Genomic DNA, 27202 nt, shown 5'->3' on the forward strand with positions numbered 1-27202 from the left:
CGTCAGCTACCGCCTACCATCTCCCAGATGTCCGATGGGACTGGTTTCTCCGCCTTACCGGAGGAGGTATTGACGGTCATTGGGGGCTTCTGCCAGGAGCTTTTAGTGTGGCGGCTGATGGCGGTCTCAAGAAAGGTGCGCAGGGCGGTGGAGCCGATGCTAGGCCGCTTTTTGGCGGAGCGGGAGCTGGTCGGTCATCCATGTCTGCTGGAGCATCGTGAGTGTCGAGACTTCAGACTCCATACATCCTTATCGTACGTGAGCTAATGAATCAGTACCTCTTCGCTCTGTCGAAGATGAAGTCGAGGTCGAGGATGCGGAGCGCGCGTCAAAGCTGTTGGAAATTGTCAAGCGATTCGACAAGCATCTCACCGCAAATCCCCGCTCCCTCATCGCACTGAAGCGGCTCACTATCGAGTGTAGATGGGACGAGGATGATCACGCCAGCTGGTATCTGCTAGATCGCTTCCCAGAGCTCGAGCAGCTCACGATGATGTTCGTCGTTCGGCCCCAGGATGGACCCGGCCAGATTGATCTGCTAAAGCTGTCGGATCTGACGCTGTACTCCACTGGTGCGCCAATCTGGCAACTCCTCGGCTTCCTGGAGACCGCCAAGGAAGTCCGCTCCCTCAAGGTCCTCTCGGGTTATCGGAACCCAGTCATCCCGGACCCGCTCTCAATGCCTATCGTCCTTGAGGACGATTTCTCTCCCCTTCTACAGAAGCTTCAGCGCGTCTACCTAGCCGGTCACCTTGAATCCCTCGTCAATATCACGCGGGTCTTCAGTACGCTGCCCGCGCTGGAATACGTCACTCTGGACCCCTCTGGCGACACATACTCCGAAGAGCAATTGGGCAACATCCTTCGATCCATCCGGAAGGGCGGGACCGTGCACAGCCTCGCGCTGTTCGGGCCCGCTGCTTTGGATTTCATGGCGGAAGCCCATGATCCCTCCCAGCATGGGTGTCTCAATGGGATCCGGCTCCTGGTGCTCGATGAGACGGGGGACCAAGGCTATACAATGATGGTGCCGCCGGTGAGAAGGCTGATCTGCGATTCTGACGGGCGTTTCACTGATCAGATATAGGAAAATTACAACCCCAAACCGGACATGAACTCGCTCGAGCGGATCCCATATGCGCGGTATCCAAACCTTTCACCAATCCAACCGCTCTGTCCGGGCGTGCTCTATGTACACGAGGAGCTTCAAGAATTCTTCGATACCTATCCCACCCTGCGTTCCGTCATGTTTCTTGAGGGGTATCCTCCCGATCACTTCGCTGTCGATCATACCGTACTCGGGCCCGACGTCCTATACCTCGTCACTAGACCGGAGGGCGGCGGACCTATGCGGGCTATCGGACCACTCGTTCCGTCCTAGAAGGATTCCTCGAGGAGTGGGGGAAGAGCCTGAGGAATTGGGGAAGAGCGAATGGGCGGGACGGGTGGAGCTTCTTTTGCGGCGTAACAGGGTGGTCAGAGCGGGATGCGGGCGCGCAAGGGATGGCGAGAGAGCGGGCTAGTCTACGTGAATCTCTTGTCTTATAGCTAGTTTCAACGGATTCGTACGCACGGACTTGCTTTTGGCGCTGGCGCCGGAGAAGAACAGCGGTCTGCGCCATCTCGGGCTTCTTCCACCGTCCATATATCCACCTCACACCCAGACCCGAGAATCAATACAACGCGATCCCATATCCGTCGGTATTCCAGACTTGTCCGGCCTAGAATGCCACCTTCGCCAGAAATACATCATCAGACGCAGGCGGCCAGCGATCTCGGCTTACCCTCCGGCCCTTTGCTCTGTGATCTGCCGTATCACGCCCTCGCCAATGTCGCGTCTTACTCGGACGAGTTGACGATATGGCGGATGATGGCTACATGTCGGACGCTCCGTCACGCCGTAGAGCCGGAGCTCGGAGTGCACTTGACGGAACAGGAGGTATTAGTTGGCAACCCTCTCGTCAGCCACAGTAGGTTGATTTACTTGACTACTGCGGTTTCTCGACCGGGAACGTGCTGATATATTAGCCCCTCCAGGAGCGACCGGAGTCGATACCCGCAGCTCCGAAGTCTTGACCTGCGCATGATCGGCGGTCCTTCGGCCATCACAGCCGAATCCTTCCCCGAATTACTCGATCTCTCCCTCTTCACCACTCATCGCCCGCTCAATGACCTCACCGCGTTGCTCGAACATACCCCTAAACTCCGCTCCCTGACAGTCATTTCAGAGTGGGATGGCGAGGATGGCGAGTACGAGACGGAGCTTTACGGGAAGCTCAACAAGCTACTCGCCCTTCCCCACTTGACCCGCATCGTCGTCGCCGGTCATATCGAATCCCTCTTTGACCTCACATCCAACTTTCGGCACATACCCTCTCTACAATACATCGCCCTCAATCCCACTTCCGGGACCTACGACGGCGAGATCATCGACTTCCTCCTCCAATCAATCTACTCGTGTAAAGCTCTGCAGGGTCTCGCCATCTATGGCTCGGCGGCGATCGAGATCTTGGGGACAGCAGGGTGGAACGGTCAGGAAGAGTGTTTGGACCGAGTGCGGCACTTTGTCTCGGACAGGACGATGTGCGAGGAGACTTTCAGCATAGTCTACCCGCTGCTGTGGGCGGTGAGTTCATTGCCATGATTCACGGGCTCCCGCTAATATACCTTACAGGAACACCCAGATCTTCGTCCAGACATGCCTGCTCTCCAGCATATCACCTGGATATCGACCTTTAAACGCCTGCTCTCTCCCAGCGGTACATTCGACTCGGCCCAAATGGTCTCTACCGTATTCTACGAGGACTCAGAGCTCCTCGCGGTCTTCGCCAAGTACCCAAACCTCGCCCACGTCGAGTTCGTCGATGGCTACCCTTCCGATCCCTTCCTCGAGCCGACATCCGCAGGGACTCTGGATGGCCGAAACATCCTCTGCCGAGTGGATCGACCGGACGCGGACGAGCCTCTTCGGCCTCGCTTTTACCCCATCGCCCCGTGAGGCGACGGGCCAGCATGGAGGGGCTTTCGGGCGGGCGCGGGATGTAGATGGGTGGGTGATATGAGGATGCTGGAGGAGTCAGCGGGCGGACAGTCTGGGACACCGGAGGGGATACGGTATATCATTTGGGGCTTCTACGTGGACGGCGAGTCGAGGCGAGATCGGACCATGCATTCTATATCAAGCCTGTCAGCTTCAGATTTCGACGCTGATCTGACCCTTTGTATCACCGGCCTGCTCTGTATACTCGCGAGAAACCCTTCTTGACGAGCTGAGCGAGGTCACAAGAGCCTTCAAGAGGACGCACGGATCTGCCTCATCAGCAGCTTCGAGTTCGCGTCCACATTTCGCACTTCTCCATCATCCTTCATCCAACATACAGCTTCTACCTTCCTCCTGCCCTTCTTCCAGACCCCCTCGTCGACACAGTAACGGAAAGCAGGAAGGAGGCCTTCCTATTCATCCCCTCCTCCCCTGTCGCTGTCTGCTGCATCATGCCCCACCGACCCAAACGTCCGGTCCAGCCTCCGCATCCTCCTCCCGGCTCGGTCTCCCTTCCTGAGCACGTCTACGCGACGATCGCGTCACACTCGGATCAAGCCACGATACGGCGGCTGAGCGCTACCTGCCGTGCTACCCGGTACGCAGTGAAGGTGCAGCTGAAGGAGTTGACGGGCGTCGTGGTGATCATCCAACCTTCGTTGGTCAGTCAGGGTAGGTGCATCTCGAAAAGCCTTGATGATGGATGCAGATATTCTCAGAGCTGACGATACAGCGCCTCTACGAGTGTCGGAGTCAGTCTCTCCCGCTGTCACCCAAGCGCGAGGGAAGCTCGGACAGGCCCGAAGGGCCGCCCTCATAGAGGCGATTGACCGGTTCGCCTCCCACCTCGCCACATTCCCTCGCTTTGCCAGCGCGCTTCGCCAGCTGCCATGGAGGTCAGATGCGACAGCAAAGACGTTGGCTGGCCTCTCATCAACTCCCTGGCGCCGCAACTCGAGTATCTATCTCTCCACGTCGTCGGGAGTGGCTCGCTACCCATCACCGCTCCTGCCTTTCCGGAACTGCTCAAATTCTCCCTCTTCACCACCGGCGATCCTTCCGAGGGTCTCGAAGCCATCTCCCGGCGTGCCTCAGACCTACACGCCTTACAAGTTATCTCCCGTCCGGCGAGCAATTGGACGGGGATCGGTCGGTTCAAGCTCGACAACGTCATCGGCGGATCTCACATCACTAGCATCTCCCTCGCAGGCCCTCTCGATGCTTTCTTGCCCATAGCGACTCGCGCGAGGAAGCCCTGGCCTCTTCGGAGGATCATCCTCAACCCCTCGCCCGGCTCCTTCCACACTTTTTGCGTCAAATACATGCTCAGTTCTTTCGACAACTGTAACGCCCTCGAACAGCTTGCGATCTACGGTCCAGCGGCTATCAGCATCCTCGCGGCGGCCCGGGCGGATGATCTCTACAATAAGTGCCTGGACCACGTCCAGCACTTTGTGTTATCAAAGACGAGGAGCGAGGGGACCGGTTGGAAAATGGTGTATCCGCTGCTGTTCACAGTAAGCTTTCTCATATTCACATTATTTTACAGCGCTGATAGGCCAAGGATTACACTCATAAGCGGCCTCTTATGTCTGCCTTAAAGCGCATAACCTGGATCTCGACGAAGAACACCCAGCGGTCTCGGTTCGACGGAAATTACCTCCCCGCCGACCTGACACCTACCGCCTACTATACCGACACCGACCTCCGCGAGGTCTTCCATACCTATCCCAGTCTTGACTTTGTCGAATTTGTCGACGGCTACCCGGTAGACCCCTTTCCCAGTGTCACGTCGGCGAGGACTCTAGACGGCCGGAACGTCCTTTGCCGCGTGGACCGACCGATCGGGTACGAGCCACTCCGGCCTCGGTTCTACCCTATCGTCTCGTGAGGCGGTAGGTCCGGCTGGCGGCGGAGGTATCGGTGACGGAGCTGGTGGTCCAGGGGAAGGGGATGGTCATGGTACGGAGCGTATGGAGGGAGGGGGTCGGAGCAAACGTGGAAAGGGGTTGAAGGGATAAGAACGGACAGGCTAGGCTGGAACGGGGACCGACATATATTACTCGGATCGGCAAGAAGGCAAGAAACTCGAGAAGACGACTATGCACGCACCATCATCATGTACACTTCTCAGCCTAGATCTCAGCTCTCTCTGATACTGGTACTGACTTCTCATCCTCTTCAGCTCCATCATCGTGTCGTCGGCTCGGACGGGGCCGGTCTTTACGTTACCGCCATCTCCGATTTTGCTTGCTCATTCCTCGCTCACATTCCTTGCTTTTCGCTCATTCTCTCTTTCCGCTCATCTGCCTATGTCTCTCATCCGAAACAGCTTTTACAAGGTCAGATAGTGAACCTTCCTGATACTACCATATCACTTGGTCCCCCCCTTCCAGTATGGCCGTCCCACTCGCTTCGATCGGCGGAATACCGGCCGATGATATCCACTCCCGCGCCTGCTTGGGATTGCTGCCGGAGCATATCCTCCGTGAAGTGGCATTTTACTCGGACGAGAAGACATTATGGCGGATGATGGCGGTATGCAGAGGGATACGGGAGGCTGTTGAGTCGGAGCTACGCCCCTATCTGGCGGAGAAAGAGGTGATCTGCACGCCGCTGCTGGTTCCGGACAGTGAGTGGATGTCTATCACCCCGGCTGGCTGGCTATATCGTCGCGTGACATGCAGCTCATCTGCTCCAATGCTGAACTTTCAGAATCATATAAGACCGAGGATCCCACCGATTTCCACCCGAACATCGCCGAGTACCGTCGGAACCGCCTTCGTGTCTTGCGCCACTATGGTGACCGCTTCGACGCGCACCTTCTAGCCTATGCACCTGCCACTACTCACCTACGTCGGCTCATCGTCGAGACCGGAGTGGATGATCAACAAGTCGGCTGGGACCTGGCAATACGGTTCGCCCCGCAACTTTCGGCTCTGGAAGTGCATGTTTGGGACACCGTTCGCAATGCCCACCTGCCGCTTGAGGTCTGGCCAGAGATCTCCTTCCCACACCTCACCAACCTCGTCATCGCTACATGCCAGCGTCCGATGGGTCATCTCCGACACTTTCTCACCCGCGCGTCGGTTCCCCTACTCCGGCATCTCACTATCAGCTCGCCGACAAACCAGCCAACTGACGGCGCCCTCATCACATTCGAAGTAGAAGAGATGCCGCCTTTAGAACACATTTTCGCGACAGGATCTATCGATTACATGCCTGAGCTCCTGGCGGATCTCAATCTCTACCCATCCATTCGCTACGTCGCTGTACGGGAGGAATCGGGGTTGGTCAAAGAGTTCACCCTGGAGTGGCTCGGGAACTCTCTCGGACTATGTGACGGTCTGAAAGGACTCGCTCTGCTTGGCTTCTCGGCTGCCGACATCTTGGAAGTCGCTCTAGAAGCTGGGCAAACAAGCGAGGACGAGGAGTTCTCGTACCTCTGGGCGAATTTGGAGATGCTGGTCCTTGAGGAAGAGCTCGATGGCGCAGGGATCAGTGAGCCGTCCGAGGCTGATAAAATGTTGAAAATGCTAGCAGATGTGAGTCAGCCGTACATCTTCAGCTAATAATCAGGCGAATCCTCACCATGATTGGATCTTCGACTCGCTGAGGCAGATCGTGATTGTCGGACGGGTCGGCCCAGACGGCCCTCCTGAGGTCTACCACCTCCCCACCCTCTTCGACCTCTGCAGGTCTCTCGAGTATGTCGTCTGGATCGCCACATGTCCGGACGACCCTTTCTCGTTTGATCCCACGGCGGTCGACGATCCGACAGTCCTTTGCTGCGTCCGTCGACCTACGAAGTCTTGCCCGCTACCAGCCCATCTTCGGGCTGACCGTAGTCGCATAGTTGAGGAAGATGAGGAGTCGTGGGACGGACGGCCGTGGTAGAGAGATTGTGAATAGATGGTGTATGGCATGTAAGTCATAAGCCTTTCCGCCGAGAGCGGGGTCTGTATCGCTCAGTGCCTGTCGGGGCTAGGGGCTTTGCGGTCGCCGTCAACTCTCCTGCCTACCTACCGGTAGGGGATATAGCAAATTTTCGGTAAGGGCACAAGCTGACGTCAGATCCGAAACATGCACACACACACACCCAGCTCAGGAACGGATCTATCTTGATTTTGACTTCGACTCGTCATCACAACTTTATCACTCAGACTCCATCTATCCATCTCCCCTTCACCTTCTCTTTAGCATACTTTCAACCTCCCCGAACGCAGCCGAGGGGGTACTTACCGGCATCATGTCCGACCCTCCCCCCTCTCTCGACTCGCTCCCCCCACACGCCATCGAAGCTATCGCCGGATGCTTGGACGAACGGGGCGTCTACGCGCTGATGGCGACTTCGCGGTACCTGCGAGAGGAAGCGGAGCCGGCGTTGAAGGCGTACTTTACAGAGAAGAGGGTCGTCGCTGAGCCTGCGTTGGCACCAGATGGTACGTCTGTTTTGGGGTCTATGGGGAGCGCGCTGATCGGCAGTCTTCACCCTCATTGACCCTATATTGGCTTGGACCGGCCAAGCTCGGGACACGCGTCTTCAAGAGAAGAGCGACATCCTCGACGCGCAGATCACCCACTTTCCCTCCTCCGCTATTGCCCTTCGCAAGCTCACCATCGAGCTCGCCGACAATCACGCCGCACGCGCGTGGGAACACCTCCATCGTTTCGCCGAGCAGCTTCACCACCTCGAGCTGCACGTGCGCGACACATACTTTGATCACTCGGTCCAATATGGCGGGGACGACTCGGTCGCCAGGTTTGGCTACCTTGGCACGCCCGAGTGCTGGGATGATTGCCTCACGGAGACTTTCGCCAACCTCACCCGCCTGACCATGATCTGCTCTGGGAGAGGAGCCGAGCACTTCGCGCGTCTCGCTCCCCTTCTTCCGCAGCTCCAGGAGCTCTCCCTCTCCTCTCACTTTCGCGGTCCGGAAGATATGGACCAGCCGGAGCTCATCACCCACGCCGCTCCATTCCCCTCCCTCGCGCGTCTCACGCTGGCCGGACACGCCGAGTTTGTCATCGACGTACTACGCGAAATCCTCCCTCACGCCCCTATAACCCACCTCATCCTGCACATCTCCGAGCGCATCTCCACTTCTACCCTCTCGGTCTCGCCCTTCCGCTCCATCCAACCTCTTCTTGAGCTCATCAATGACGACGGGCGCGAGCTGGAAGGTCTGGCGCTGTATGGCTGGAGCTCGTACGATTTCTCCAGGTGTTTGCGGGCGGTACAGGATGGGGAGAATGGGTGGAATGGGGCGTTTCAGCGGCTAAGCAGGTTGATTCTGGGGCGGGACGAAGATAAGCGGGTGTTTCATCTGCTGGATGATGTGAGTACTTCTTGGTCCGTCAAAGAGACATGTAGCTGATGTGCTGGCAGAAATTGGGCGTATCGCCGAGTTTACCATCTCTCCGTCGTCTCGCCTGGATCGACCGGCCTGTCGTCAACCTCTTTCCTCGTCGTCGCACCTCGGGTGAGTCCCCTCCTGCCCCTAAGCTATACGAAGACGACCAGCTCCGTGCTTTGTTCGAGCGGTATCCCATCTCGCATGCGCAATGGCTCGACTCGTACCCCTCCGACCCCTTCCGGAATGAGCATACCACCGCAAAAGGCGCGACCTCGGCCAAGCACATCAAGTGCACGGTGTACCGTCAGAATGGGGATGCCCCACTTCGCGCCTTCCGTCCCGCCCCACCCATTCCCAGTCCGGCGACACTGCCCCTATCGCCCAAGCCGGATGCGGGTCAGAACCGGAACACCGCGAGCTCTGGTGAAGGCCTCCCGCCCAAGCCAGAAGCGTATCGACCCAGACTGCCCGCTGTTCCTGGATCAGCACCCCCGATCTCGCCCCAGTCGGACAATAGCTGGTCGGATAGGACCCCTAGGGGATGGAGTCCGAGGGGAGGAAGTCTGCGGGGCGGGAGCACACGGGGAGGCAGTCCGAGGGGAGGGAGCCCGAGCGGATGGAGTCCGAGGGGAGGGAGTCAGAGTGGATGGAGTCCGAGGGGAGGGAGCCAGAGTGGATGGAGTCCGAGCGGAGGGAGCCCGCGTGGAGGGAGCGATGTGGGTCCGGCCGACCCGCATCTCCGGCCCAGGCTGGACATAGCCAACCTCGCTAGAAGAGGTCTACCTCTCAAGGCGGAAGCGTATCAGCCCAGACAGCCCAGACAGCCCTCCATCCCCGGGTCGGCACCGCCGCTCTCGCCCGAATCGGATTACTGCTGGTCGGATAGGAGTCCGAGGGGCGGTAGTCCGCGTGGAGGAGGCGATATGGGTATGGGGAGTAGCAGGGGAAAGAGCAGGTACAATCTTTGGGTGCCTTGAGTCTGGCGAGGCGGAGTGGTGAGGTTGATGGCTACAAGAGCGAGGGCGGGTTTTAGGTTATAGGTGGTCCAGGGACCTAGGTGAAGAGGGAACTTCATAGCCATGCGTCATGTCTCCATGTATGCCCTCTCTGCAATACTCCTGATCATGTAGCCATGGGCGCATCTCGCTATTATGGTCCACGTTGAAAATGAATACGAGAGGACGTATCAGCAGCTCAGGCGCCCAGGTTGAACTGAAACACGCTCAGGCCCTCAGGCACGGTCGACCGGTCCTCAAGATTGGCCAGACAACCCTGTCACCTCGGCAATCCACCTTCTCCTCATTCTCTCTTTCTTTTTTTATCATCCACCTTCAGCTTTTCAGTCTACCACCTTCAGCGTCATGTCTACCGAGTGGCCCTCCCTCGACTCGCTCCCGCAAGACATCATGCGCGAGATAGCGGCCAGCACGGAGGATCCATCAACTATATGGGCAATCATCGCGACGTGCAGGTCGTTGAAGGCAGGCGCTGAGCTGGCTCTCACACCTTACTTCAGGGAGAGGAGGATACTGGCGATTCCACCTATGACCGAGAGCGGTAAGTCTTCCTCGAAATTTGGTCTTCAGTCAAGCGGTATGGGGAACCCGGCTGATGGTACAGTCTTCACGTCAATAGACTCAGACCTCGCATCGACCAGCACCGCGCGGAACCAGAGCATGGTCCATCGATGCCAGCGGTTCGAATCACTCTCCACTTTCATCCCTTTGGCCGGTACCGCGATCCGCCGACTCATCGTCGAGGTCACAGACGAGCCCAACTCGCCCGGCTGGGCCCAAATCCGGCGCTTCGCAGCCCAGCTGCAGTCGCTCGAGGTGCATGTTCGGGAGTCGACATGGGCGCGTCCGATTGAGGTCCTACGCTCCGGCGGCGGCGGCAGCCTCGTATGGTGGAAGCACACACCGCGGGTGTGGGGCGAAGCGCTCGCGGGGATCAGCTTCCCGCTCCTCGTCGACCTCACCCTGGTCACCACCTCTCGAGTCGGAGAGCATTTCCTCCGTCTCGCTCCCTTCATCCCAAACCTCCAGTCCCTCACTCTGTCCTGCCATCAGCACAGCGATCTCGACGAAGGGCAGCATACCATCATCGCTGAGCTCCTTCCCAAGTCCGCAACCTTCCCACACCTCAAGACCCTCATCCTCGCCGGCCACGCCACATTCATCGACGAGCTTGCGAGACGCCTCCTCCCAAAGACCCCAAGTCTGCGGGCCCTCACCATCCATTTGGCCAACATCAAAGATTCGATGTATGACACCATCACCCCTTCGACGATGAGGCGAATTATACATTGGAGTGTGGAATGCTCCAGACTGCAAATGCTGGCGTTGTACGGCTACGCGGCGTACTACTTCCCGGGTGTACTGCGCGACCTTGAGCGGATGGGAGGAGCCCAAGCAATGCTGGGCGTGGAGAGGCTGGTATCGGACGGGAGGGGTCTGGCATCACATGAGCTCGCGTCGAGACCCACGCACTACATGGTGGACGATGCAAGTGATCCTTGACTCGTATTCTGCTGCCTGCGACCTAGCTAATGACGCAGAACTCTCGACCGAGTCTTCCTGCTTTGAAGGAACTGGTCTTTATCACTCTCGAGTCCAAGTCGCGCTACACCGACCGACCCGAACCCAAGCTCGACTTTCCTCCTCCATTCGTCGACTCGGTCCGAAGTCTATTCGACCACTACTCTGGCCTCTCTCGCCTGGACTGGGTCAACAGTTACGCCAAAGACCCATTCGTCAGCATGTCTGACCCAGTCTGGGCATCGCAGCATCATACATGCTCTGTCCTGCGACCCCGCGACGACCAGCCGCTGGACCCCGTCTTCCCGAACGAAGTCCCGTCGGCTATGGACAAGGACAGTGCTGGTGTCGATGACATCGGAACCGCTGCTGAGGGTACGGCGTAATCGACCAGTCGATCTGCGCGGCAGCTGGTACAGGCGATCCAAACGTAGGGAGGGAAGGCGGGCTTAGGATGGGCTGGCGCGATGGGCATCGGGCTGGGTATGAAATAGTGCATAGCCGGGATTTGATGTTCATATCATAATCGTCTGCATGTAATTCTAGTGTGTATGCGGTCCTCAGGCCTCAGGAACGAAGATGATGACGAGCAGCGGACCCATGGGTTTGAAAAAGGGTGGACGACTTAGCGCGCTTTGCCAACTCCACATTCCTCGTCAAGTGCAACGCGCTCCTCTTCCAACCCCTCTTTCTTCTTTTGCCTTTCATCCTCTATTCTCGGGATATCAGCCTACAGCCTTCCTCAATCCCCAGGCTTCTCCAGTAACCTCAGTGACTCCTACTCAGGCGGGACCCAAACCGCTTCCCAGCTCAGCGCTCAAGCGTGACGCGTCAGATCTACCATCCCCTTCGCTCCATCAATCAACCTTCTTACCGCTCCTTGCCCGCGATGTCGGACAGGCCAGCCAGCCTCGACACTCTCCCGCAACACCTTATCGAGGCGATCGCTGCCTACACAGGCGATGCGAAAAGCGTATGGCGGTTGTTGAAGGTGTGCACGGCGGTCCGGCTCGGAGCGGAACCAGCTCTCAAGCCGTATTTTGAGGAGAGGAAGATTATTGGTAGCCCACCCTTGACGACCGACAGTGAGTCGCAGATTCTCAACCGTGCTGGAAGCTCAGAGGATCATCATGGGGGGCAGTAGCTGATGCCATCAGTCTTCGAACTCATTCCCAAAAAGTTCGCAGAGAGGGACTCGAAGCGCGACCTCGGTATCTCGAAGCGGTCCCAGCGGTTCGACGACCTCCTCGCCGCTCATCCATCGGCCGGTACATCACTCAGACGCCTCACTGTCGAGGTCGACGATTATAAGCGGGCGGTCTGCTTTGCCCATATCCAGCGGTTCGCTCCTCAGCTCACGGCTCTCTCGGTGATCATGCGGGACTCCTTCTGGGAAGACTCCATCGCTAACGAAGGGTACGACGACGCGGTCCGCTCGGTCGTCCTCGAGAACTCGGTCGATACGCCCCACGTCTGGGACGACGTTCTGGCTGGTATCCAGTTTCCCCACCTCACGCACCTCGAGCTCATCTCCACCTCTCGTGGTGGGGAACACGCCGCTCACATCCTTTCGCACGTTCCCCACCTCAAAAGCCTCGTCATCTCGTCTCACTTTTGGGGAGAGCACGCGACTGCCCAGGAGGAGATCTTCGCCGAGCCGTTAGCGGAAGCTGCGCCCTTTCCCAACCTCGAACACCTTGTCCTCGCCGGTCACGGTGCTCCGGTCGAAGCTCTCGCAGAGGGCATCATCCCCCACTCGCCAAAACTCACCACCATTACCCTGCAGATATCAGATGCTACCCCCAACGAGTACTCGGACTGGCGGTTCCATTCGTGCGCCCCCCTCTTACGCTCGATCGCTCAGTGCAAGCAGCTCAAAGCTCTAGCTCTGTACGGCGAGGCCGCGTACCATTTCGGCGCTTCTCTACTGTCGCTCCAGAAGCGGGGAGTTCCGGGCGCTAGTTTGGAGAATCTGAAGCGGCTGTTCTTGGACGAGATCCAGATGGATGCGGATAGAGGCAGCATCCATCACCTGCTGGACATCGTAAGACTTGCCCTTACACGAAGTTATGACATGCCGAGCTGATGCGCCAGATCCACATGCCCGAGTTACCAGCTATCGAGCAGATCTTCTGGTCGCACCGCCAGAGATCCGCCAATACCAAAGGCATGCGCACCAATCACTCCGTCGGCGTTGCCCAACTCCGGAACGTCTTCAATCAGTACCCTACCCTCCAGAAAGTCCATTGGCTTGACGCATATGCGAGCGATATCTCGGCGGACCCACTCGAACCCGTCTGGTCGGCTGCACACATCTTCTGCCACGCCGCTCGTCCTATCGACGATCAGCCCATTCGGCCTATCTATCCGATCCGAGTCGAGGCGCCTCCCACAGTCGAGCAAGCGGCGGTAGCGGCCAGGGCGGCGGCAAAGGTACCTACCAGGAAGTCGGAGAGGCAGAGGGTCAGCAAAGGCCGGAAGTAGGGAGGGGCGCGAAGCAGGGCGGGGCCGGAAGGTGGACAGGTCTGGGTGAGCCTTAGGCGGACAGGGTGAGGGAAACGATAGGGGGTCAGTACGTATTGATATCATTGCGATTCGGACAGGTCAGATTGTATATACATCATGCACGTCATCATGCTATCTCTTGGCACCTTTTGGCACTACAGCGCTGCAATGCGGCGACGTGAAGATATAAAGGGGAGGATGCATTACAGACCAGAGCTCAGAAGTGCCGTCGCTGCCAGCTCCGCATTCCTCGCGTTCAAACTTCAAGACCGTCAACTTCGCGCGTTCATGCTTTGGTCTCCTTCTATAGCCTTCAAGACAACACCTGTCCCGCTCAGCTCATCACCGACATAGAGGACAACGCGCCCACGTCCGACCTTTCCCCGACTGTATCGAGCTTCCCCGCGCTCATCAGCTTCTTTGGCTCGAAGACTTCCTTCCCCTTCACTTAATACTCCGCAACGCTTATCACAATGACCGACAGGCCAGCCAGCCTCGATACGCTTCCTCATCATCTCATCAATGCGATAGCCGCGTATACTGGCGATGTCAAGGGGGTATGGCGCATGATGAAGGTGTGCAGAGCGGTCAGGCTGGGGGCGGAGCCAGCCTTGAAGCCGTACTTCGAGAAGAGGAGGATCGTGGGTACTCCCATCTTGACAGAAGACAGTACGTCAGACTTCCATAACTACATACGTGCAAGATCAGCCGGTGCATGTAGCTGACAAGCCTAGTCTTCGAGCCCATACACCCAAAATTCGCCAAGAGGGACTCGAAGCGCGACCTCCTAATCTCCAAGCGGTCCAAGCGGTTCGACGACCTCCTTGCCGCTCATCCCTCCGCCGCTACCTCGGTCAAGCACTTTACGGTCGAGATGGACGACTACAAGTCGTCCGTCGGCTACGCCCATATCCAGCGCTTCGCTCCGCACCTCGTCGAGCTCGTCATTCACATGCGGGACTGCCACTGGACGAACTCGCTCGAGTACGAAGAGTTCGGCGATGACGCCCGGTCGGCCATCATTGAAAACTCTATGATGACCCCTCAGGTCTGGAACGATGTCCTGAAGGGCTTGACCTTTCCCCATCTCACCCACCTCACGATCATCACCACATCCCGGGGCGGCGAGCATGCGGCCTATATCCTTCCTCATCTCCCGAATCTAACCACCCTCGTACTCTCCTCGGGGCGTCTACGAAATGGGTCAGGACGAGACCATCGCCGGGGACCTACCCAGTTCTTGGCGAAAACGCGGATAGTAGGGCAGAACCCCATCGTCTCCGCCAGAAACCGTAAGCTCCTTTGGCTTTCGAGTTGACTAGCATTACTTCCACGCCCAAGAAGCCAGAGCTGATGTCTCAGCGTACTGCCCAATCGAGTTCCTTACCAAGCCGCGAGACGACTACGAGCTCCGGATGCGGTATGCGAGCTTCGACACGCTTCTCGGCACTCATCCTGGCATCGGCTCCTACGTTCGGCACCTCACCGTCGAGGTGGACGCAAGCAAGCTGTCTGGCGGGTGGTATCTAGTCCAACGCCTGGCTCCTCGCCTGACCCAGGTGTGTTAAGTTTTCAAGAGCAGACTGGGGATGCATACGACTCGTTTGGCTCTTCTTATATATTCCAGACCTATCGATAGCTAACCTATCAAGCTATCGATACGTAGCGACCTACTGATAGCCTATCGATAGCTAACCTATCGATAGCCCTAAGCTATCAACCTAGCGATAGCTAACCTATCGCTAGCTATTGCCTATCGCTTCGATAGTCCACTGATAGCTACCACTTCCGGTATGCCAAGCTGATGAGCCTTATCATGCGCTAACTTTAACAAGGTGTCCTTCCACATCATCACCAACCCTCGGGAGGCAGATCTGGACACCGAGACGCATCGATGGCACGAGGACAGTCATCGGGACGGGGACATTTGGGACCGGCTGTTCGTCAGTCCCAAGGACACGCCGTTTCCGAACGTCACGACGGTCTCAATAGCTGTCACAGACCGGTGATGCTGCATACTGTACGCGCCTTCTCCGGTACTTCCCCCACCTGCACGACCTTACCCTCATCGGCTATCCGCACAGCGCACCACTCCCTCCGTCCGAATCCGGCGCAGCCGGCCATTACGCTGAGCTTCAGCGGCTCACCGTGATCGGCAGCAGCTACATGGTCGAAGGTATCGCTACCAAAATCCTCCCGCACTCACCGAAGCTCCAATCCCTCATTGTCTCAGCCCATGAGCACTGCAATTTCCCGGCATGTAACGCCGTTCACCTCCTTCGGCACCTCACCGCAGGCAAACAGCGACTAAAGTTCTTGGCTCTATACGGTACGGCGGCTAGGGGCTTCTCCCCCATTCTGATGGCGTTGAGATCTCTTTCCAACTATGGTGATGGCTTCGACTATCTCGAGCGTCTAGTCGTGGAGCGGTCGTGGGAAACGCCGCCTATCGGTGCGCGCGATGGTGCAGCGACATATCATCTGCTGAACGACGTGAGTTGTCTTGCTTGCCCGACAGCTCAGTAGAAGCTGATGGTCGTAGGGTCTTACTCCGGTCGTCCCCTCTCTGCGGCATATCACCTGGGTATACCGCGCCCATATCCCAGCCTCTCGCCCAAACCCCCTCGACCTCCCTCGACCTCATAAGCGCCCTTCCCCCGCTATATACGACTCTGACCGGACGTACGACCTCTTCGATCGATATCCCAAACTCGAAGAGGCGCGATGGCTCGCTCAGTACCCGGCGGACCCCTTCGCAGATACATTCCCGGTCGACTGGGCGACCGAGAACGTCCGATGCTGCGTCCGGCGACCGGCTCCGGGGCAGCTGCTCAAGCCGCACAACCCCGTCTGAGGGAGCTGGTCGACCTGGCGGACTTACATCGGCGGTACCGATGAAGGTGGCGGAGACAATAAGGTCTGAGGAAATCATGCATAAACGGAGTGAGCAGGGATCACCGGAATATAGACATTGAGGACGGACGAACTTAGGCGGACAAGATGGGCGCGGATGGGATCATACTATGCAGAAAGGAAGGACCTCATACACATCACAATCATGCAGCTTGTAGTATAGCCCCGCTCCATTACCCAAATACGGCGCGACACAGGCCGAATCGCCGGAGGCTGAGTCTGCGGAACTTCATCAGCCGCCGAAAAATCTCGCTGCTACCCCGTGTGTTTCAGCAGGTTTCAGCAACCTGATCTGTTCCCGCGATGAGGAATGAGGAGTTCCGATCGAGAGGGGTGAGGCCCGCTGCGGCTTCGATCTGAGACGGCGTGTGCCAGAACATCCTGCGATGGTCGCTAGGGCGGTGCGTCGGGTCAAATCACGCAACGATCTCGCCGTGATACAGCTCTGTCTCAGTATAAAGCATCATTTAGATATCTATGATGTCTTAGCTAGGGGGTGCATTTACACTTTCTCGCAGGCTGAGACGCGTCAAGCTCACATTGAGCTCACACCATCAATCGCACTCTGTTCATCCACTGTGCATGTCAGGACACCTCAGCAAACAACCCCTACCGTCTCTATGCCAGTGTCCGCGATGGCGGCCAAACTCGACCAGCTGCCCGCGCATGTTCTGCGGAGGATCGCTGAGCTGAGCGAAGCGCGGACCATTGCTCGGCTCATGGCGACGTGCCGAGCGATCAGAGCCGCCAGTGAGATTGCGCTAAAGCCTTATTTGGAGGAGAGGGAGGTGTTCGCATTTCGAGATTCTCTTGTACCAGATAGTGAGTGGTTTTGGTATATCCAATTTCCTCCTAATAACGGGATTTGAGCTGACCCTACCAGTCGATGGGATGGTATTCGACAAGGGTCACGTCAAGAAGGACAAAGCTCGGCGGGCGGAACTCCGGGAAGACTACGGACCGACATCTCCGTCACTTCGACCATTATCCCCCTGCTCAGAATTTACTCCGGAAGCTGGCGGTAGAGGTGAGGGACGAGGACCCCCTTTCGGGCTGGCCTCTCCTCGTGCGCTTCGCGCCACAGCTCGTCGAGTGCACCATCATGCTGCATGATAGGCTGTGGCTGCTGGCGGAGAAGAACAATTACGAGGAAGACGCGGAATACAAGGTCGTCCAACAGTGCGCCAAAACACCCATGATCTGGCGCACTATCCGCCCGGCTCGGTTCACCAAGCTTACCAAGCTCACGCTGGCGACCACGGCGCGGCCGGCGGAACACCTCGGAAACATCCTTCCCTTCGTACCGGCGCTCAAAGAGCTTGTACTCAGCTGTCACTGGAACGAGTACGGCCGGGACCTCTCGTGCCCAGACTTCTCCGAGCAGATGCCAACTCAGATCGAGCGCATAACGCTCACGGGTAGCGCCCGGATGGCCCTAGATGTCGCGGAATTCCTCCTTCCCAACTGCCCCGAACTCCTCCACCTCATCATCCGCCCGCCCGGCTACTTCCAGGAATTCTCCCAGCGGTTCGCCATCCGGAACCTACTCGAGTGCTTGAACCACTCGTCGCGCCTACACACGCTGGCGCTGTATGGGGAGAGTGCCTAGGAGTATGGAGATGCTGCAGCGGGAAGGACTTCAGGATTATCGGGGACTCCTTAAGGGCCTGTCGACGTTGATTTTGGAGGAGCAGTCGAAACTGGATGATTTGGCGGATTGTATCTTCCCAATCATGATCAATGTGAGTCTGTTTGTTCAGCATAAAGTATATCTAGCTGAACTGGCTGCAGAAACCTGCCGAACGCCCTGCACTTCCCGGTCTGGAGCGCCTCATCTACGTCGATCGCGGTCGGGACCAATACTCCCTCATTGGCGGCGACACCCCAAAGACGGTCGACCTCAATACTACCAGCGCCGTATCCGCCATGTTCACCAAGTACCCGTCGCTCCAGGAGATACAGCTGGTTTCGGCGTTCCCTCCCATCGATACACCTCCCACTCCGAGCTGGATCAAGCAACATCTCAAACTAAAGGTGGACCGAGCGGGGAATAGGACGAAGACGTCCGAGGGGACGAAGATGGCGGAGCTGATGGAGGCTGGTCGGGCAGAGTGGGCGGAGGAATGAGGGGTCGCGGTAGTCCAGATAGGCATAGGGGTGAATCTTGCGGGAGGATATCCGTTTGAAGGGGGTAGACCAGATACCATGGACAGTGTCGCAGGGCAAACGGTCGTTTTCACCTTTCTCCGGCACATCCTTGGCAGCGACTTCGTGAAGAATGCAAGGAGAGCAGGGTATAGTCTATCTGCCAGTGCCGACAGGGGGTGCGGTGCTGCCGCTTGAGCACTTGTCATTTGCACCACCGCGCCCACGCGTGGTCTTCACGCGCCGGATTTTGCGATTGAGTCCGCTCGTTTCTACATATCGCAGCTTCGCCTCGCTCCACCCCGGTCCACCGTCTTACGGCCAAGAAACTGGCTCAGACAGAGTCAGTCGTGTCCCCACCTGTGAAACATCAAGCAGCTGACCTGTAGATCTGCAGGATATACAAGAGCCGTGAGCTGGTATAAATTGCCATCGTCTCCAGCGCCCTAAGCAAAAGGTAAGTCAGACAGTCCGCCCTGCTACCTCGACTGCGCGCCATGCTTATACTACAGGCCTCTTTATCATCCTCCTGCAACCTCGACACCTCATCTCCCTTCTGCATTGTGGCGCCTATCTCTGCCAAGGGAGACACCGTCGAGCGCGGCCGATCTCTCGACCAGTGCCCCGCGCATATCATCCAGGCGATAGCCGCATTCACCGAGGACGAGCGAACGATATGGAGTCTCATGAAGACCTCACGGACGGTACGGCGGGCGGCAGAGGGGGCGTTGAAGCCGCACCTGGCGGAGAGGATGGTCACGGCTAGGCCGCCCTTCGTGACGGACAGTAAGCCAATCTGCAATGCAAGACTGCGTCCGGAGCTAATCATTCAGTTTTTCGTCCTATCGACGATCTCTTCGCTCGAGACAGCCCCGCGCGGTACAGGTCGCTTGATGCCGCTAGGATGCGCTTTGAGGACTATCTCGATGCTTATCCCCCTGCATCCCGTGCGCTCAAGCGGTTGACATATGAGTTCAACGACCAAAGCGGTCGCTGGGGATTCTCACACCTCAAGCGATTCGCGCATCAGCTGGAAAAGCTAGAGGTGCAGGTGTATGAGTCGGAATGGCGGCGGAGTGTCCTGGATGGGCTGGAGGATGATGAATACCGGGAGACGGCGGAGGAGGAAGAGCAGGACGGGGACGACCGGGACACTGGGATCGATTCCGACTCCGCCGACGTATGGCATGCCTTCGGTAACACCCTCAAGGACAGCGGACGGGCGTTCAACAACCTCACTCACTTCCGCATGTTCTCTACGGCAAACGTCCTGGAGCACTTTCTCGCCCTCGGTCGTCTCATGCCGGCGCTACGGTCGTTGACACTCGCATCCCACATGAACGTGTCGTACCAGGTCCCCTGCTTCGACAGTGACGACCTCGTCTTCGCCCATCTCCACCATCTCACCTTGACCGGAGACGGTCGGATGCTGGAGAAATCGCTCGCCGCCATCCTCCCCGCCTCCCCCTCCCTTCGCCTCCTCACTGTTGATACTACCGATCATCTGTCAAACGGTCATCCTCCATGCAATCACAGCCAAATCTTCCAACTCCTTGCAAAACATAAGGGCTTGACTGGACTCGTGCTGTCCGGCACACTGGCGTTGCGGTTGCGGACAATCTGGATGCTCCAGCAACAGAATCCTCAGGAGGCGTACTTTGAGGGTCTTACCGACCTGATCGTCGTGTAGACTATCCATGAGAGATATAACCAGACTCATAGGGATGCAGCGCAACATGAGGTCTTCATCAGAAGCCGTGTCGCCGACTTTGTGGTACCCGTAAGCTACATCACCAGTCTCTGCGTCGAGCATGGCTGACTGTTGGACAGGGGTTACCAGCGTCGAGATTCAAGCTCCCCCGTCTCACTCATCTATCCTTCTTACGCGCTGAGCCCAGCTCCACACTACATTCCGCTCAGACGGTCGATCACCTTGGCGGAATCGGCATCGATAGTATACACGATGGCACCCTTCTGAAAACACACCGTCCTGTAGCGTCCCTGCCCGACCTATTCCTCTCCTACCCCTCCCTTCAGCGAGTCGAATGGGCAGTCACCCGCACCGACGACTACTTCACTGTCACAGACACCTTGACCACCATCTCTGGCGCTGTACGCGTCACTCGGTCTTCCCTCTCGCTCTGAAAACGGCCGGCGAGTCGTATTTGCTCTCACACAACGACCTGGGGGTATCTCGACGGATGGTAGGAGGAGGCTGAGGGAGGGTGGGGGCGCGAGGGTGGGGGTAGGAGGATATTGTGGGACGCTATTCTTGATGACGAGGTCGAAAGAGTAATAGTTGACTCTAGCTTTCACGTTGATGCATTCCCATTGCCTAGGCTGAGATCGTCTTTCGGCTCGATGATATCTGTAGGCAGATAGCGGTTCTGGCGGACTTCGTCACCATTGACCATGTCCGATGCGTCCACTACTCGGTCAGCTTACCCTCCATGTCATATGCTCTCGGGCTCACCTCTCTCTTCACACGCCTTGAGATCATCCACTATCCCCGCCTCGAAGTTCCGCCTGATGACCCTCTCCCGACATACCTGCCTATCCGTCTCCACCCATACTCGCAGATCCATCATCTCCGCACACTCCCTCCATCCTGGCCGGTCCAGCATGGTGTACAGCCCCTCAATGATGACTATCCGGTGTGGGGGTAAGATGGAGATTGGTGAAGGTGTGGGGTCTTTCAGGGCGTGGTTGAAGGTGGGGAAGGGGATGGCGCGGGGTGGGGGTAAAGGGGAGAGCGGTATGCGGAGTCTTTGGACAAAGGAGAGGTAAGAGGGGAGATTAAAGGTGAAGGCGGCGCCCTGACTATATCAGCTAAGCCGCCTGTGAAGGATGTGTCGCACCAGGTCGAGCGGGTGAAGCGCTTACCCTCCGGAAATGAGCGTGGTCGGGATCCTCGAATTTGTCCAGCTCCTTCCTGGAGTGATGCCAGCCATCCAGGCCGACGCATATGGCTACTTCGTCTCCTCCTCCACCCGCTGAGATTGGTGATTCTGGAAGTGAAGATGGTCCAGCTTTCATGGAAGGGATAAGACCGGTACTCGAGTCGACAGCGAAGGTCTTTTCCGGTCGCCCACTGAGGACAGCATTGAGGTGGGCGGTAAGCGGGTAGGCGAGCGTAGATTTGCCGGAACCAGGAGCACTAGAGATCAGCTGTCAGGTCTGAGATCGGTCAGAGACGTGACTTGCCCAGCGATAGCAATCAGCAAGCGTCGGTCCTTGGGTGTCCTGCAAAAGTCAGCTACAAGTCTGATTTTGTCATTGGCCGGGCTGAAGTGATTGCCGCTCAGAACTCCTGGAGGCTTCACACGTACTCAGCGAATACTGAGAGTATCTTCCGGGCTAGGCGGTCGATCTCGGGGTCCATCCTGAGGTGGATGATGAAGATTCGGTAGAAAGATGAAGCTGAAACAGCCAAAGTCAAAAGGCGAGTTTCACTTGCGGTATGCCGAATGACGTCGACGAGACGATAGCTCTTGGTCTTGCGCAAGCTTATCACCCTTTTGATGCCTATCTATGGTGCCTTGATCTGAGTGTTATCTATATTGGAACAGACGGCGCCGATCTGCCTCTACGTGCATCCCAGACCGTCCCCCTCTTGCTCTCAAAATCGAGCCCCGTTCCCTTCAGATATTCGATCCCCGCTACCGTCGATGGAAGCTGATTGAACCAGGCCCGCTGTGGACGGGCAAGGCGCGACTCCAGCATGTAGGCCATGTGCTTCTGGCTGCTAGGTCAGCTTGCGACACGATGTGTTGCAAAGATGTGTAGGCGTACAATAAGGGGAAGATGAGCCCATAGTCCACGGTGAGACTCATGAACTGCTCGATCGCATGATCCGGAGTCTTCTCGTAGCCCGCAAAGAGAGCCGGGCTGGAAATTGATGAGCTAGACTCTCAAGTCAGCGGAGCAAATGACTCACTTTGCAAGCAGACCCCTCGCCCCCATTACACCCCTAACTCCCGTTTCTCTCATTTTGACGCACTCCTCCATGGTCCATATATCTCCGTTCCCCACACATGGCACTTCTCCCTTCGCACACTCCACCGCAAACTTGATACCATCAAGGTTGACTGGCTCGGTGGATGCTTGATGCCGATTTCGACCGTGTATTGTGATATGTGAAACTCCAGCGTGAATAGCTGTTTGCACGAGTTGCTCAGTCAGGCTGCCTGATCGTAAGCTCGAGCACCAGTAGGAGTACGAAGAACGTACCGAAGTTCTGGATCTATCCTGATTTTGACGCTGACGGGAAAGTCCCACCCCATCCTGTCCTTGACACATCGCACCATATCGCCCACTAGCTCCGGCTTTCTTAGCAATGCACATCCTATCCCCTCGTTGTACGCCCACTTCTGAGGACATCCGCAGTTGAGGTCCAGGCCGTCCACGTAGGGCGAAATGAGCTCGGCTGCATCTGCCAGAGACGGACCGTTGGGCGAGGCGAATTGGGCGATAAGGCAGCCTCGGACCAACCGAAATGACGATGTTGGAGGGCTTGGCGATGGTGGTAGTCGATTGTGAGGCAGAGATCCGCACGTCTGTGATCTCCGACGCGATGGACCTGGCTGGTCCAGCTCGTCCGCCCCTACTGCGCCTCCCCGCCGTCCGTTCCTCCGAGGTTCCATCCAGAACACCCCTCTCTCCTCCCTGGATGTGGTAAAATCACTCGTCCGAGCCTTTTGGCTCCGGGAGAACTCTTCTGCCAGGATCATCGGCGTGTGCGTGACGTGTGTCTCGTACAGCGAGGTCAGGTGCCGGAAGGGCAGCTTGGAGCAGCGCACTAGAGGAGCGAGGACATTGACCGTCTCGAACTCTTCTAGGAGCCCCGCGTACGTCAGGACTTCAGCAGCAGGGAGCCCTGACCAGCTCTGCTCGCTGTCGAGGTCCGACATGATGATGTATAGGGCAGATGTGGTAGGGATAGTGAGTCATAGGAGCAACACAGCCAAATGTTGGCTTGCTGGTGCAGATTTCCCCTTTCGGTCTTCTCCGCATGACGTAATGACACGCTCGACCTGAACCTTCCTTTCGAGCGCAGCATGTCTGTGCCACTATACATACACCCAGTCTGCCCTGCTATAGCTTCAACACGCCGATCCACGAGTACTGGACAGCTGCCATAGCGGAAATGTCGCTCATTCATACGCTGGTGGCGAGAGGAACAACTGTTTTGGCGGAGTATGCGGGGAGGGGCGCTGCTGAGTTGAAGCCTGGTACGTCTCGATGTCAGCAGGCTTTGCAATGCTTTCGCAGCGCTTGCAGGACCTCGAATGGGGAGCATGAAGTCATCACAGAGTGCTGCTCTCACTGGAGATCTGTACTGACAGCTGCAGCCGCTCAAATCGCGATCCTCGGAAAGATTCCGCCAAATGACAGCAAACTGACATGTGAGGATATCTCGTTGCTCCTCGGAGCCCTCGCGGAGTCGCTGATATCTGCAGACGTCTGGCAAGATCGACTGATCCACTACGTATCCTCTGCAGGGGTCATATATCTCGTCATGGCCGATGACAGTGTTGGTCGGAGAATGCCCTTCGCCTTCCTTGCCGAGGTTGAGCGACGCTTCACCAACATGTTCTCGCCGGACGAGATCGTCTCGGCCAGCTCTCACTCTCTGGGGGACTTTGAAGCGGAGCTTTCAAAGGTATGTCTCGGATACTTCGGATTGGTAAGCATCACTGACTAGTATAGCTCATGCACCAATACACCACCGCTCCACCCGCCGATCCGCTGAAGCAAGCTCGAAGCGATCTCGACAACGTGTAAGTAACGCTCGGAGTTGTGACCTGAACGCCTCCAAGCTGACCCGCTAGCAAAGACATCATGGTACAGAACATCGACTCTATTCTTCAGCGCGGCGAACGGCTGGACTTGCTGGTGGACAAGACGGATACGCTGGCTGGGCAGGCATACGCTTTCCGAAGGGGAGCAAGGAACGTGAGGAGACAGCAGTGGTGGCGCAATACTCGGATCATGGTATTGACTGGGGTCGTCGGTGTGGTGAGTCACATATGTGAGCTGGGAGGGGCACCTTGCTAACATCCAGATCATCCTGTACCTCTTCATCGCTCAATTTTGTGGTCTCTCGCTGAGCAGCTGTCGCTCATGATGATGTCTGGTATATCGTGTTGTATGCATACCCTCTCGTCTATCTGCTGACTAGCATAACTGACCGAAACCGCACAATCGCGCGCGTACCGGATCGACGTATTCCAACCCCTAACGTGTGCCAAAGCTCCAGACCCCTGAGCAACCTGACGTCTCCCCCTGCTGCATCAAAGCACGTATGGAGGAATCACTGAAAGGATCGGTGTTCCACCACTTTCAGATATCAACGGATTATTCAGGGTACACTACCTATCGGCTACAAGTCAAAGGATGGGCGACCGAGCTTTGGGGGTGCTTGATCTCATCGCTGACAAGCGCGATGTCGCACTTGTCTCTATTCTGGCCTACAACAACGCTGCTATGCGGCCGTTCACAAGGGTGCTTTCAGTCGTGCTGGCGCTCGGCTCCCCGGTCCTCGCCTCGCTGCAAGAGAAACCTCAGGAGTCGAGTTCACAGGTTGCCGCTTTACTGCCCTCAGTCTCCACATCGACAGTGACGTTGACAACCTTTACTACTGTCGATTGTCCCTCCACCTTACGGTCTTCGACAGCGTCAACGTCCACGGTTTACAAAACTGTCACTTTTGAGCAATGCGGCGCTGGTGCCGGAGCGGGCGCCAGCTCATCAACTTCAACGAGTCAGCCTGTCGTTCCGCATGGTGCCGAAGCAACACTATCCAGCGGCCTGCCGGCAGCATTACAGAGCGCGACTATGTTCTCATTCGCAATGGACCCGTCCTCCTCGTCCTCGGGCGTGGCAGTGGTACCATCCTCATCCTCACCTGTGGGGCTACCCTCATCATCGAGCACGCCGCTTCTACCGGCCACATCTTCGAGCATCGTACTCCCCTCGTCCTCCAGCCCGACCCCATCCTCTTCGGCATCATCCAGTAGCTCCATGGCCAATAATCTACCCTCGTCGTCCAGCCCGACCCCATCCTCTTCGGCATCCTACAGTAGCCCCGCGGCCAACAATGTACCATCGTCGTCCAGCCCGACCCCTTCCTCATCATCCATGGTACCACCGTCGTCCTCGAGCCCCGCGCCATCATCATCGTCCAGCACTTCATCTTCCACTTCGGTGGCGCCATCCAGCACGTCCAGCGCACCTCCACCGCCTCCCCCGGCGCCCAGCATCTTTACCACACTCGAGCTAGCGAAAGACGTCCGAATCAAGTTCAGGCCGCGGGCCCAACCTGACACGAATTACGCTCTGCTACTCGGACAAGATGTCATCGTCGGCGGGAAAGACCCGAGAAAGCTCCTCGCCATCACTGACCCCGCCCAATTCTATGAGTGGGATATGTGGCAGGACAGATTTGAGGGGACTTATGTATCGTCGGTGAGTCCACGCGCTAGCGAGCGTCGTCGATGAGGCCCTAGGCTAATCTGATATCAGTGCAAATTGACCGTCACCGCAGCCCAGACGGCCGACGCTACTTTCAGCATCAAGAGTTATGAAACGCCGAGCGGTACCAGTGGTCCCGTCAAGCTCGAATGCACCGAAGGGATCCCGGACCCAAATATCCCCAGAATCAAGATCGAGATGTCAGAGGGCGTAGCGCTCACTTTCACCAATCCTCGTCTTTACCATGGGGAGCCACAGCTAGGCGGACCAGCAAAACCTCTCATCACTATCGGTGGGCTGTACCCCAACGGCCGAGACAGAATCGATTATACAATAGTCTATACGGTCCCAGAAAAAGGGACTTGGGGCTACACAAAAGGCAAAGCAGGATCTACTCACACGTACACAGTCAGTCGTTTGTATCCCTCGTTCGGAGGAGCCTGGCTCGCTCGTCACTATATAAAGAAAATGAGCTCACGGGGTCAGTGTACGATGACCATCCGGGACAATAAAGCTCAAACTGGAGATACCGTCTTCGGCTACGCCCGCCAACCAATCACGAACCTCTACGATGATAGCAACAAGGCGTACTTCGATCTGAATCAGGAAAGGGAGTCCGAGAAAGTGGTCGCCGAGTGCAATTGCCACAAGAAGAATGGGGTCTGTGTCAGTGATCAAGATCATTGATGAGCGATGGTGATGAGAACGCTTCGTATAGTCAATATTTGTAGTACTTTAGTCTTAAGCAGTGTCCTGGTTGTATCGTGTGCACCTCGCAGCGGCGACCGAAGCGGAAGCTGTGACTTTTCACAATGTCCTAATTTACACACAGGACGAAGCCACGCTTGATCCTGCTAGGAGGAGAAATTCGCATGCATCATGGTCTTGTATCTTAAGGCAGAAGAGATCCCTGGAAATGTGGCCATAGGCTGGTGGTCAGGCAGTTTCTTACGGCGCCGCCTATCATATCAGTCAGGCCGGGCACGGAGGGGCACGGCGTGTTGACTGATGGGACGGCCCCGCTTCAGGCACCAACCGAGCTGAAATCCGCTGACGTTCACCGTGATGCACTTACCTCATACTAGCGATCTATCCGTGTAGATCATCTATCAGGACTTCAAACCTGTTTGATGCCAACAATCCCTCTCGTTACCACCCCTTAAAGTCTGTAACAACCAACTTTGCAGGATATCACGAAAGGATCGACGACTATCTATCTTCTATTGTCGCGA

At 57.1% G+C, this 27202-nt stretch overlaps 11 protein-coding genes across 11 annotated transcripts; 9 read left to right on the forward strand and 2 right to left on the reverse strand.

Annotated features, from left to right (window-relative positions):
- Positions 1-27: 27 nt before the first annotated feature.
- Positions 28-1381, forward strand: MKK02DRAFT_39790 (uncharacterized protein; the record flags this gene model as incomplete). Its single annotated transcript, XM_053090783.1, has 3 exons — positions 28-217; positions 276-1036; positions 1088-1381. 3 exons carry the CDS (start codon positions 28-30, stop codon positions 1379-1381), a joined length of 1245 nt encoding a protein of 414 aa, XP_052949267.1.
- A 479-nt stretch (positions 1382-1860) lies between these two features.
- MKK02DRAFT_29541 (uncharacterized protein) lies at positions 1861-5061 on the forward strand (the record flags this gene model as incomplete). The annotated part of the gene is made up of 9 exons (XM_053087847.1): positions 1861-1970; positions 2029-2626; positions 2675-2994; positions 3081-3186; positions 3325-3702; positions 3774-3792; positions 3956-4557; positions 4605-4808; positions 4849-5061. The coding sequence occupies 9 exons, from the start codon at positions 1861-1863 to the stop codon at positions 5059-5061; spliced, it is 2550 nt and encodes an 849-aa protein (XP_052949268.1).
- A 376-nt stretch (positions 5062-5437) lies between these two features.
- On the forward strand, positions 5438-6937 carry MKK02DRAFT_29542 (uncharacterized protein; the record flags this gene model as incomplete). The annotated part of the gene is made up of 3 exons (XM_053087848.1): positions 5438-5672; positions 5756-6585; positions 6620-6937. The coding sequence occupies 3 exons, from the start codon at positions 5438-5440 to the stop codon at positions 6935-6937; spliced, it is 1383 nt and encodes a 460-aa protein (XP_052949269.1).
- A 352-nt stretch (positions 6938-7289) lies between these two features.
- On the forward strand, positions 7290-9374 carry MKK02DRAFT_39795 (uncharacterized protein; the record flags this gene model as incomplete). The annotated part of the gene is made up of 3 exons (XM_053090784.1): positions 7290-7482; positions 7526-8379; positions 8430-9374. 3 exons carry the CDS (start codon positions 7290-7292, stop codon positions 9372-9374), a joined length of 1992 nt encoding a protein of 663 aa, XP_052949270.1.
- A 384-nt stretch (positions 9375-9758) lies between these two features.
- On the forward strand, positions 9759-11320 carry MKK02DRAFT_29544 (uncharacterized protein; the record flags this gene model as incomplete). The annotated part of the gene is made up of 3 exons (XM_053087849.1): positions 9759-9954; positions 10018-10892; positions 10955-11320. The coding sequence occupies 3 exons, from the start codon at positions 9759-9761 to the stop codon at positions 11318-11320; spliced, it is 1437 nt and encodes a 478-aa protein (XP_052949271.1).
- A 503-nt stretch (positions 11321-11823) lies between these two features.
- On the forward strand, positions 11824-13418 carry MKK02DRAFT_39797 (uncharacterized protein; the record flags this gene model as incomplete). The annotated part of the gene is made up of 3 exons (XM_053090785.1): positions 11824-12019; positions 12092-12978; positions 13029-13418. 3 exons carry the CDS (start codon positions 11824-11826, stop codon positions 13416-13418), a joined length of 1473 nt encoding a protein of 490 aa, XP_052949272.1.
- Positions 13419-13912: 494 nt separating this feature from the next.
- On the forward strand, positions 13913-20642 carry MKK02DRAFT_29546 (uncharacterized protein; the record flags this gene model as incomplete). Its single annotated transcript, XM_053087850.1, has 20 exons — positions 13913-14108; positions 14174-14731; positions 14802-14998; positions 15275-15382; positions 15579-15932; positions 15982-16175; positions 16199-16327; positions 16516-16614; positions 16714-17174; positions 17236-17444; positions 17491-17879; positions 17953-18094; positions 18144-18463; positions 18630-18757; positions 18783-18840; positions 18887-18908; positions 19010-19283; positions 19331-20181; positions 20212-20277; positions 20328-20642. 20 exons carry the CDS (start codon positions 13913-13915, stop codon positions 20640-20642), a joined length of 5070 nt encoding a protein of 1689 aa, XP_052949273.1.
- Positions 20643-20809: 167 nt separating this feature from the next.
- Positions 20810-21659, reverse strand: MKK02DRAFT_19396 (P-loop containing nucleoside triphosphate hydrolase protein; the record flags this gene model as incomplete). Its single annotated transcript, XM_053086089.1, has 3 exons — positions 20810-20928; positions 20971-21313; positions 21381-21659. Coding segments are annotated over 3 exons (741 nt in total), but the record flags the coding sequence as incomplete, so codon positions are not given.
- A 393-nt stretch (positions 21660-22052) lies between these two features.
- MKK02DRAFT_19192 (uncharacterized protein) lies at positions 22053-23407 on the reverse strand (the record flags this gene model as incomplete). Its single annotated transcript, XM_053086051.1, has 4 exons — positions 22053-22239; positions 22290-22385; positions 22435-22680; positions 22728-23407. The coding sequence occupies 4 exons, from the start codon at positions 23405-23407 to the stop codon at positions 22053-22055; spliced, it is 1209 nt and encodes a 402-aa protein (XP_052949275.1).
- A 236-nt stretch (positions 23408-23643) lies between these two features.
- On the forward strand, positions 23644-24624 carry MKK02DRAFT_19136 (synaptobrevin-domain-containing protein; the record flags this gene model as incomplete). The annotated part of the gene is made up of 5 exons (XM_053086045.1): positions 23644-23902; positions 23957-24159; positions 24207-24277; positions 24329-24515; positions 24562-24624. 5 exons carry the CDS (start codon positions 23644-23646, stop codon positions 24622-24624), a joined length of 783 nt encoding a protein of 260 aa, XP_052949276.1.
- A 725-nt stretch (positions 24625-25349) lies between these two features.
- MKK02DRAFT_39804 (uncharacterized protein) lies at positions 25350-26657 on the forward strand (the record flags this gene model as incomplete). The annotated part of the gene is made up of 3 exons (XM_053090786.1): positions 25350-25964; positions 26022-26378; positions 26457-26657. The coding sequence occupies 3 exons, from the start codon at positions 25350-25352 to the stop codon at positions 26655-26657; spliced, it is 1173 nt and encodes a 390-aa protein (XP_052949277.1).
- Between the last annotated feature and the right edge of the window lie 545 nt (positions 26658-27202).

Source organism: Dioszegia hungarica (genome assembly GCF_025882075.1).
Source record: "Dioszegia hungarica strain PDD-24b-2 chromosome Unknown MKK02contig_2, whole genome shotgun sequence".
NCBI classification, from domain to species: domain Eukaryota; kingdom Fungi; phylum Basidiomycota; class Tremellomycetes; order Tremellales; family Bulleribasidiaceae; genus Dioszegia; species Dioszegia hungarica.